Below are 11,258 nucleotides of genomic sequence, written 5' to 3' on the forward strand. Positions count from 1 at the left end.
AAAAATTTCAGTGACTAAAGAAGCTCATTTTTTTTCAATAGATTACAACCAAGGAACAGACATTATTAAAATATGCAAGAATACAAATAAGTGGTTTCTTAATTACCAGTATTGATCCATAGAGTGCAAGTAAAAAACCAGAAATTACAGAAGTTGATCATAAAATACCAGTACGTGGAACCTAGCCCCTAGCCTATTACTTTTGACAAGAAAGAAATCAGCCTACTTCAGTACTTTCATAAGAAAACATGAATCTAGATTAATATTACATTAAAAGTACTTATAACTTAGCAGTATTGCTTCTCTATGAAACTGTACCGGATAGTCCTGAGCTGTTGATTATGGTCTGAAGCTGTACCGGATAGTCCTGTGTCATTGTTCTCTCCCTGAGCTGTTGGTGTAAAGTGAATCTGACAGGAAAATGCAAAAATGCAAGTAGACCCCTAATATTTACATTATAATTTTTTTATGCAAGTAGACCCCTAATATTTACATTATAATTTTTTTATGCAAGTAGACCCCTAATATTTACATTATAATTGTTATCTACCAGTAAAAAATGATGATATCTGAAAAAAAAAAATGGACTATGTAATAATGCACTTAATTTAAGCAAAAACTGGTACCGAACTGATACGGGTTGGTGCTGGTATGTACGTGCCAGACTGGTGCTGGTATCAGAAACAACACAGAATTCTGGATTAAAAATGTAGCAATAAATGATAAATCACTATATTGGATATCAGTACTAGTATCACGGTTTAACAAAACCCATTAATCACTTAAAAACCTTAAACGTAATCGTAATTTAACAAAACCCATAAAATAAAATCAGTACCAGTTTATGGTTTTCTATACAATTTAAGCAGTTTATAGTACTAAACTTGTTTGCATTAGTAAATTCGAGGAACACCCTTAATGTTATAAAACTGAATTGGGACTCAAGTAATCTAAGGCAAATAATCAAATTTTGGGATCTTTAGCAAATAGATTCAGACAAAACAGAATTCAATGGATAGACGGAAACTAAACATTAATTGATGCAAAGTTAAGCTAAATTGAGTCTCGAGGCATACACAATTGACAGTCACTTGAAGCAAGAATTAAATTCATTGCAACAAATGAAAAGAATATTGGGGCCTGATTTGCATTAGGTAAGTAAGAGAATTGGGGAATCCCCAGTATTTAAACTAATGCACATAACAAGAAGTGAAAGAAAACAGTAACAAGATTAATAATTTAGCTGACCTCCATAACAGTATGACAAGGAGCAAGAAAGAGAGTTGACTCGTTGCCACGTAACATGTGATTGTCATTGTATGTGACAAGAGAATTTGACACTGCTTGTAAGCTCCGCACAACCTCTTGAGCAAAAATTTGTTTCAAGCTTAATGGTGCACATGGTTTAAGTTCATTCATTGCAGCTGATACACCTTCAAGAAAAACAAGAGAAGATGTAAACACAAGTTAGCCATGCATGTAGTTGGGACACGTCCACTATGTGTTAACTGATTCCATATGAATTGGTATTGTGACATCCATCAGTTATACCAGAGGAGCTTGGTGATAATTTCTGATTCTTATGTTGGTGACAATTTTTTTCCTTTTATCACTTTCAGATACCATTTACGAATACGGGTAAAGGTGGATGCTCCATCAGAACAAAAGGCGGGGTCACATCATCGCGGGTATCATCCATGGCACCATTGTTTGCAAACCCTACTGATGGCATCGGGACCCACCTGTGTGAATCCAACACAACCTAATCAACAAATGGCAACAAATAAACAAAGCATGAGTAAATATAAAATAATAAGAAAAATTAACATTACAAAAAAAGATGGGTCTTCATGCAAATGTACCTGAAAATTTTCAATTGCTGTGCTCATATTCTTTGAGAACATATTGAAAGCTGCACTGAAGATTTAAAAAATAGATGTTATTAAGAGTCCACTACAATTGTAAGAGATAAAGCTCTTGTGGATATGGATGAAATACCTCTCAAAAATAGGAGGAAGCAATGCCCTAAAATCCAAACCGACCATCCCAAGACCAATTGCACAATACTGCAAAAGAAACCCATAATTATGACAACATCAATAATAGTAATAAAAATCAATAAATTAATTAGTAAAATCAGAAATCAGAAATTATTCATAAGTGAAATCAGAAATCATACACCAGAAAGTAATATTTGAGATTAAAAAATAAAAAAATATTTTGATGAAATTTAATTAAAAGGAGCAATAGATTCAGAGAGTATACTCACCATGCAATTATCTAAGGTGTTAGACATCGAAACACCATCACTTATCTTGGGTAACATTTCTTCTAGCGTAGACAAATGATTTTTAGCCTGGTGCATGGCCCAGCTAAAGAGAAGGCCTCCATCGTAATTCTCATCACTCCCCGATTTATCATTGCTAAAAATGGCACGGTATTGAGTAACCACATCAAAGAGATTCCTACGATAGCAGTTCACCATATCCTTTAGAAAATCATACACATTTCTTTGATCAAGCTCTTCTAGGCTGCTAGAGAGCCAAGCTTCCCGGCACCTAAGAAACTGATGAAAGAAAGAAGAATAATCAAAAGTTTGTTTTGTTAATAGAGAAATAAGACAACAAGACTTTCTGTATTGGGTCAAGATCAAGTACAGATGCTCTATTATATGATTTCATAATGCGGTTTACTCCAATTTCATTTGGTTAATCATTCACTTAAACTTGCTATCTTTTGACTATTTTCAATCTGTGAAAACATTTCAGCATCTATTTATTGTCCTGAACAGCTCACATTAGTTTCTAAAAAAAAGGACAACATAAGGGGCTACATACCTGCAGGCGCAATTCTGATTCAGCAAACACTACAATTCGCCTCAAATGGGCCACGATTCGGATGCACTCCGATAGTTGTATAACATTATAACATACAAATACCATATTTGACCGGTAATTTGATAAGTACTAAATAAATATGACAGTGATAAGCAATGTATAAATCTAAGATTGAGTTATTTAATACCGGTAAGGTACTGTAATGGTGTTACAGGTCAGTTATAGACAAGAGATTACTATTTTAATCGTTTGATTTCTGTTTCTTTTTTATGATTATTGTTTGAATTTAGGCTTCAATGAGTTTCTGAGACAAATGTTCTCCTGCCTGAGACAAATTCGATTCTGGTACTACCATGTCACACAAGAAATTTAATGTGACTACTGTACGAAAACTAAAGTACAATATGACTTGCCTGAATATTGGATCTGAGTTTCTGTAAAAGCTGAGAAACCATAGACTGCGTTGACTTCTTTACATCTATTGCTAATGCCTGAATGATTGGAAACCTGTTCCCAGCATTATCAAATATGAAAAGCAATATGTGAAATTTGATTGTAATATAATATATAAATAGTATGTAAACTTACTCAGAGTGCAATTTTGTAAGCTTATTGACAAAAGCTTCCAAATCAAGTGCCTCGTCATAGTTGCCATTACATATACATCTGAAATTAGAAGCAAGTTCTATCATACAATTCTTAAATAGAAAAAAGTTAAAGAGGTTTCTGTTCCGAAATATAATCTAGAGTATTTGTAAGTAACCTCCTACATTTTTTTGGTTAATTTTCTCTATCATGGTTGCTCAACTAAGTTGATTCACGATAATGCCATGTATGAGGATCAAATTACCATGTTTTGAACCAATACCTTTGGAATTGGATCTCTTATTGTTATTCATTATTTGAGCATCAACATCTAAGTTTACTTCGCTTGATTGTACTTCAATTTTAGCTCAAGAGAAAAGGCCCCATCACAACGGTGGCACAAAGTTGCATTTAATAATGAGAAAATAGTTAACACGTACGTGTCCATGAGTTGTGGAATCTCAAGAAGGTCAAGTATTGTGCTGTGATTAGCCAATAATATTTGGTTCAGCCTCCTTTCTTCTACAATCTGTTGAGCGGACTCGATAAACTCCGTGCAACCAGATGTCAGATTTGGGATCTCTAAAATCTGCACAGGTTAAAGAAAGATGCATTTATGCGTGTACATATATCACACAGAGCTACAATCAATTGAGCTAGTCACTTGGATGCCAAGAACCCAACAATTCACCAAAAAAAGGAAACAATAATGGTATGAAGCCTAGAAGGTCGAACAGGAATGGTTCATTAGCACTTAAAATTAAATCAGACTGGTACACAGCTGGAACATACAGGCTCAACTGTACACTCACTGCTAAATAGGGGTATTTTTGTCAAGTTAACCTATACAATGTTTTATCTGTACTATCCCTTAAAATAGTATGAATGTACTAAAGCAAAAAAAGAGCATACATGCCTTTGTAACATAGACATCAAATCCAAGCTTTGCAATTATAGTAGCATCTATAATTTTAGCTTCCATACCTCCAGTACTGTCATGAACAACAATCGTTATCTTAACTGCTCAAGCAAAGAAGAATACTTTTTATTGCCAAAAGGCTATTCAATAGTTGAATCACTAAAAGATGGATATATTAAAAAAAGTAAAAAAATACCTATTTCTTTAGGAAGCACTACATCTGGATCAGAAGGTGGTCGATCCCACTCACTTTGCTTCCTTCCATATATACATATTCTATATTCTTCCATCTAATAATCAAGTAAAAAAGAAAAAGAGGAAAAGAAGGTACAAAAGTTGAGAAATGTGAGTCACAATAGCGAGTTCTACCAGAAAAGTTATTACAAAGAATGGAATATAAAGAAGAATTTCAGTTAGTGTCACAATATACTATCTTAATTTACCAGTGTTTTAATGATTGAATACTTTTCACTTTATGATAATCCACAAAGGCATAGCGCAAAATGCTTTTCTTCTGTAATATAGAATGTGATTATTATCAATTAGCCAAAAAGAAAAGTGATACCTGATATTTGCTCCCAGAAAGATCTGAAAAAACCTATTTTGTCAATTCAGCAAGAAAACAACCTATATGGAGCCAAATAGCAACATAATTAAGCAACTAAATTCCCCACTCATAAAAAATAATCTTAAAACAAAAAGATTTTTCCTCTAGACAATATTTTCTGAGCAGTGTACCTTGAATAAGATTGTCCTGTTTAAGGAAAATCTCTCTGAGCCGACTTTGACCACAAAGATTGTATTTTAGGTTGAACTTGTCAAAACGGTGAAAGGTATTCTTATCAGCATGGACATCTAACAAGTCAACATTCAGGTCATATCTGAAAAGAAAAGAAAAGAAAAGAAAAAACAAATAGTAAGTGATCACCATTAAAATATACTTTGTTGAACAATCCAATTAAAATTGACATTTGCAATCCTCACCCAGTCAAGTCCAAGCTCTCAAAGACCTCCTTCAAGGTCATATAGGTCCCATTTCTAAAAATCACAACCTAAAATAATGCAAATTTTTAGCAACACTTTCAGTTGAAACTGACAAAAAAGAACCTAATTATAAGCTAAATCCTACCTCATCATGTTCTTTCCTAAGCTTGGATTTGATAAATCTTAACATGTGCTTTTGGTTCATGCATGCCGAGTGGTGAACGTGTGTGTCAACCTTTCTGACATTGTAAAAATCACGATGTGGTGCACTTTTTTTGGGCAAGGAACTCCTTATCCGCATTAAGCATCAGATGAAACTTAAATTTCTGCATACAAATCATAACCACAAGTAAATAACCAAGTAATAATGAGACGGCTTTAATTTTTGTCTGATTCACCTAGACTACCAGTCCACCAGGTTGACCATATTTTGCTCGAGACTTGACACAGGTTGGATCAAATCAGATTTGGGTCAGTAGAGAAGATCATAACCCAACCCCTTTAGAACTTAGCTTGGCATTGTTGTTAACATAAAAGGCACAAAATATACTCAATATATGGACCAGTCAGTTCAATCCAACCCAGTTTAAACTGACCCAACAAGTTAACAGGTAAGATCCAGGCTATTGTTTCACCAGCTAGATGCTAGGTTGGGTATTAACCAAATGCATATCATAAAATCTAATCACCCATTTCCAACCCTAAATGACTATAAATTTCATGTTCTAGAAGATTCAAACGGTTATGACACACAATCCTGATATTTCCTGCTGCAATTACTCCAAGGATGTAATGTAAATCAGTGAAAAAGGTGGTAGCATCAGCCACAGGATAAATTCTCTCCTTGCAATCTTCATCCGTGTACACGTGCACAACACCGTCCACCATTTGAAAATAGTGCTACATTAGGAAAAAAAAAAAGTTAATACATATACATGAGTCAAGTACATTAAATACCTTCTTTTTCATATCTAAACATTATTAAACTACTAACCTCAGTTTTCTCTTCAGGGGTACAGCTGAAAGGATTAGGGTTAGGTTTTGGTGTGCTAGGGTCAGTAGTGACTTCCTTCTCCCATGGTGCAACTTCCTCTCTAAAAACATAACTATCTCTTAACTCAAGACACTTTTGGAGGGTCTTGTACAAATCAATTTCATAAACGGTTGCTTTTGCTACAGCAGAAAAATTAGAGGCAATCATATAAGTGAGGCACAGTAGCTTAGGGTTTTAGCTCAAGAGATTAGAGATCTGCCAATTGATACTCCTGTAGTCACAGGAACAATTTAATCAAAAAGAGTAGTCATTACAATTTAATCGAAAACAACTTAGTACACTATTCCTACATATCTACTCCATATTCTCTTTTACCTCTATATTTCTTCTCTTACAAGAAAAATAGAACCCCCGTACACAAAGGAGGTCGATCGTCCTCACCAGCACGCCACACCAAAGCGGCCAACCGCCACTGACACTCACCGGCTCCGGCTCCTTAATTCTCTTTTGCATTAGTAAATTTGAAGAAATCTTACCAACGAAGAAATGTAGTACTAAACTTGTTTGCTCTCTATTTTATCATCTCTCTCTGCTCTTTGTTGTTGCTGTTCAATTTCCCCAACCCCGAAAAGGGATTTGTCACTATCTTCTCTGTGTTGCATGAAATTAAAATAGAAGAAAATTGAATTGAAAATCATTTTTTGGAAGAAATTTGTAATTTAATAAAAGAAATGCATTAGTAAAGTTGAAGAAATCTTACCAAGGAAGAAATACAGTACTGAACTTGTTTCGTCTCTATTTTATCATATTTGTTTCTTCTATTTTTTGTTGTTGTTGAACTTCCCCAATCCCGATTAGGGTTCTTTCACTATCTTCTTTGCATTGTGTGTTCGACTCTGCATGAAAATATGCAAAAGTTGTTGATATCTGTTGACTCTATTTTCTAGGGGATGTGGAGATGCGATCCGTTGAATACCACTTGTTAGATTTTTGTACCCGACACTAATTTATCACCAAATGAGCCAAACTATAGCAATTTGTTAAAGCATATATCTGTGGAAGCCACTGATAAATAGACAAAACATATAGTAAATGTTGGATATAACAACTCGGCAATATAATTAATTTGTTCGGACTGAGGAAGAGTGTAACTAAATTGTTTTTAATGTAACCTCTATACTATCATTACATCCCATTTTCACTGAAGTCCTTTTACATATTAGCCCATGTATTATCATTACATCCCGTTAGTGAAGTATTGTATATATTAACCTATATACTGTTGTTACATCCCTAATATGTCATTACATAGATATTTGTAATTACTAATTTGGAAGCAAATGCAACCTCATGCAATCATATCTGATGTGTAAATAGTACAAAACAGAGAAGAACTTGCAACCAAATTTTGACAATCTAGAAAGTAAATAAAAAAAAAAATAATGTGCTATGTTATATGAAAATGGCAGCTGTAGCCTATAAGGCTAAGTGAGGAGAAAAAATTTAACAGAAAGCTTGAAAAAATAAGGATACTGAAATCAAAGTTTTCTGCTGATGAGTTTTCTGTTGATGAGATATGTTATGTGCATGTAATGGGTAATAGCTTACCACTGATTTTGGTGGTTAATTTCATTTGTACCAGTGATTTTGGTGCTTAATTTCATTTGTACCAGTGATTTTGTGTAATAGCTTACCACTAATTTTGGTCCTTAATTTCATTTGTACCAGTGAGCAAGCAATGTCGCACAGTCGCAACGGAGAAATCTGCCCAGCCGCAATGGAGATTACATCTCTAACTGTTCAAATGCTGCTGTGTAATTTCCTTCTTTCTGAACCTCCAATTGAGGGAAATGCAAGAGTTGAAAAATTAGCACAAATTAGCAAATCTGAAAGATTTGGTAAGGACTTGCGGAGGAGAATACAAATTGATGTTGGAATTAGGAAAAATCTTACCAGGCGAGTACAGCAGGGACCACCGAAGTTGGAGGCGCGGATCTATTCTAAACCGAACAACGGTTACTGTAGGAGGAGAAGGGAGGTGGAGAAGTGGAAGAGGGGACTAAACGAATTGGAGTCGCTGTCTCCAAGGTAGAGAAGTGGTGGGGAGAGGTGGAGGCCAAGCAACGATCGACGACGACGAACTGATCAGTGCGACTCCTCTCTCTTCTCTCTCGCTCTCTCGCTCCCTTGAGCTGTTAATCTCCATTTTCTCTCCCTTTCTCTCTCAGCTAGAAACGCTAGAAATGGAATGATATGCAAAATGCAAACCGACTATATTAGTATATTAATATTTTCTTTCCATTTTAAGAAAAGGATCTCAAAAGAGGGCGATATCTCAAAACAGAATATATGTAATAAATGATGTGGATTTGATTTAATTTGACAGCGCCAGGCCTTGCGTGTAGAGCAAGCCACATACATCAGCTCACTTTTATTTTACTAACCCTACTAATTTTATAAATTTTGTTGAAATTTTTTTTTCAGATTTTTTTTTAATTTCAGTAAAAAATTTTACAAATAATGTATTAAATCGGATAAAATTTTACTATTAATTGCATGCACTAAAAATACTTATAGATTAAATGGATCTACTAAATTATTTATTTTACACAAATAACGAAGTTGTAAATTTTTTATTATTAATAATTGTCATCAAATATACTTGCAAATATATTCTAATAGATAACGTCTACAAAGCAATTTCCAAACTATTATTAAAATCTCTAGCAAACACTTTCCAATATATGCTTGTCCATAAAGCAAACTTCTGATTTCAATTCATTATTAAAAAAACACAACAATTTAATAATGAAAAAAAATCATGTTTCGCTACCAAAAATAATCAATAACCATTCTAAAATTTTATGAAGTGGATTTAGTTACATAATTTTCATTTTTCATAAACTTTAAAAGTCAATTTGTGCTCAATAACCATTACTTTTTATAAATTATAGCAATGAAATTTTCATTGGATCAGTGCCTTTATTTTCATTTTTTAAAAATATGTAACTAAATATATTGCCTTTATTTTTCAATATAGACAAAATTTTTATATTATACCAAAGTCAATTTGTGCTCGCATAATTTTTTAACATAATTTAGTATTTGATGCCTAAAAAAGTTACTTAAAATATTGCTTTATACCAAATTTAATAATGTAATGTGACTAAAAGGCAACATTTTATGTGGAAAATATAAATTCGAAAGGATTCTTTGTAAATTATTAAAGTTGAAAATTTTGAGTCGAACCTTTATTTTTTTTTTTAAATCTACTTTTGTACTCAATCATTTTCTTTTAACTTATTTCTTTTTTGGCTTAACGTAATTAATATGTACCTAATTTCACAATTTTTATTGTTCTAATCATAATTTAGCCACATCACACCTAACATAATCAAAGGCGATCAAATAACAAACTAATAACTATTTTGAAACTTTATTAAATAGAAAAAAAAAGGGGGGGGGGGGGGGGTATGAAATAGCAGTTGACAATTATAATTTTGTTTTTCAATCCTCCTTGGACCTTGGCAGCATGTGAATTCACTTTCACCCAGAAAGGCAGGAAGCCCACTGGCCACTGCTCAGCAATTGAAATAAGACATGGAAAGCATGAAATTAACAATTTAATATAGCTAATAGTATAGTCAGGGGGTAATGTAGAACTTTTATAAGAATAGAGTAAGAAATTATTCAATCAGATTTAAATAGCTAACTGAATTGAGCTTAAATTATCGAGTCGATCGGGCTCAAACCCATTATATTAAAACTAAATCTCAATTTTCTAATCAAATCATGATAAGTAATCAAATCTATTTTAAATAACTAATCAAATTATGGTTAAACTTAAATTAAAACCAACTCTCCAATTTATAATCAAGTATGTGCTCACGGAAATGGAGAGGAGTTATCGAGCTGTGTTGAGCAAGTCGAATAAGCGAAGGACCAAAGGAGCGCCTGATGGCATGAGGTCCTAAGCATATGAGCAAAAATTGCAGCGGTGGTGGAGGAGGCGATGCATCTCCAACATGAATTAGCTAACAAAGTAAGAACAAAGGAAATCACGAACGGAGCTATGAGAAGATAAAGAAAATCACGATGGTAGGTTGCACTTTTTTTTCAGCTACGCAAATTTTAAACAAAATAGATTGTGCATTATTTAATTTCTAAACGAAATAGACTCACCTGTACAAAGTTTTTTTTGTTTTTTTTTCAAAGCAGCATTTGAGATTGAACTCAGCTCGATCAGAGTAGAGCAAACTTATTTTCAGAATACGATAAATCTAAAAACTCTTATCTGTAAATTGAATTTTAGAATCTAAGATAGAACAACTACCTAATATAATTGATAATGAATACAAGATAGAACAATTACCTAAGTATAATGAGGATAGAACAACTACCTGAGTTTAATGATTGATAATTGGATGGCTGGAGATTCAATTGCTAGTATATGTTCTTCTATGCAACGAGACATTGTTACATTATAAAACTCTTCAAATCGTACACTGTCAGAATTGGAAATACATTGTCCAATTTTCATAAAATTAGACTTGGTATAAATTTTATGAAATTGTCATAAAAACATTAAATTTTAATGGTAGCAAAACATGTTTGGTCAATTGTAGTCCAAGTGTGTGGCAGTTGAAACTGAAATAAAGAGTCAGAGGCTCGTATTGAGAATAGTAAGCATTAGCTTCAGAATTTTTTTCTGAGTAAAATTAATTTGCTTATTTCTATAAAAAATGAAAATAAACCTTATCAATTCAATATTTCTATAAAATATGTAGATGTGTAAAAAAATATTCAATTCCAATAGGTTAGTTTGTGAGGGAAAATAATTTATTTTTCTACCTGTGAGGCTGTGACACATACAAGCATGTGCCTAAATGTTACTGTGTATGTGTCACACATAAATAAATGAATTATTTGCCCTTACAAG

General features: G+C 33.2%; 2 protein-coding genes across 2 annotated transcripts; both read right to left on the bottom strand.

Moving 5' to 3' along the window:
• Positions 1-600: 600 nt before the first annotated feature.
• Positions 601-4,631, bottom strand: LOC144573114 (conserved oligomeric Golgi complex subunit 8-like). Its single transcript, XM_078322803.1, has 11 exons — positions 4,538-4,631; positions 4,339-4,442; positions 3,863-4,011; positions 3,426-3,503; positions 3,258-3,344; positions 2,838-2,919; positions 2,270-2,566; positions 1,999-2,066; positions 1,863-1,917; positions 1,624-1,762; positions 601-1,433 (listed from the first exon to the last, which is right to left on the bottom strand). Exons 1-11 carry the CDS (start codon positions 4,629-4,631, stop codon positions 1,240-1,242), a joined length of 1,347 nt encoding a protein of 448 aa, XP_078178929.1. The 3' UTR covers positions 601-1,239.
• Positions 4,632-4,754: 123 nt separating this feature from the next.
• On the bottom strand, positions 4,755-7,304 carry LOC144573612 (putative AMP deaminase). The gene is made up of 7 exons (XM_078323389.1): positions 7,080-7,304; positions 6,695-6,970; positions 6,320-6,590; positions 5,471-6,225; positions 5,326-5,393; positions 5,080-5,222; positions 4,755-4,968 (listed from the first exon to the last, which is right to left on the bottom strand). The coding sequence occupies exons 4-7, from the start codon at positions 5,624-5,626 to the stop codon at positions 4,940-4,942; spliced, it is 396 nt and encodes a 131-aa protein (XP_078179515.1). The 5' UTR covers positions 5,627-6,225; positions 6,320-6,590; positions 6,695-6,970; positions 7,080-7,304; the 3' UTR covers positions 4,755-4,939.
• Between the last annotated feature and the right edge of the window lie 3,954 nt (positions 7,305-11,258).

Source organism: Carex rostrata, chromosome 21 (assembly GCF_964058835.1).
Source record: "Carex rostrata chromosome 21, lpCarRost1.2, whole genome shotgun sequence".
Lineage (NCBI taxonomy): Eukaryota > Viridiplantae > Streptophyta > Magnoliopsida > Poales > Cyperaceae > Carex > Carex rostrata.

Bases quoted from the DNA above. Each gene is read 5' to 3' on its own strand.
- LOC144573114 (XM_078322803.1), bottom strand. From the start codon at position 4,631: ATGGAAGAATATAGAATATGTATATATGGAAGGAAGCAAAGTGAGTGG. The intron at 2,567-2,837 runs GTATGTAGCCCC...TTCTTTCATCAG, and splicing joins AATCAGAATTGCGCCTGCAG to TTTCTTAGGTGCCGGGAAGC. The intron at 1,918-1,998 runs GTATTTCATCCA...TTAAATCTTCAG, and splicing joins CTTCCTCCTATTTTTGAGAG to TGCAGCTTTCAATATGTTCT.
- LOC144573612 (XM_078323389.1), bottom strand. From the start codon at position 5,626: ATGCGGATAAGGAGTTCCTTGCCCAAAAAAAGTGCACCACATCGTGAT. The intron at 5,394-5,470 runs GTAGGATTTAGC...GCATTATTTTAG, and splicing joins TTAGGAAAGAACATGATGAG to GTTGTGATTTTTAGAAATGG. The intron at 4,969-5,079 runs GTACACTGCTCA...GGCTCCATATAG, and splicing joins ACAGGACAATCTTATTCAAG to GTTGTTTTCTTGCTGAATTG.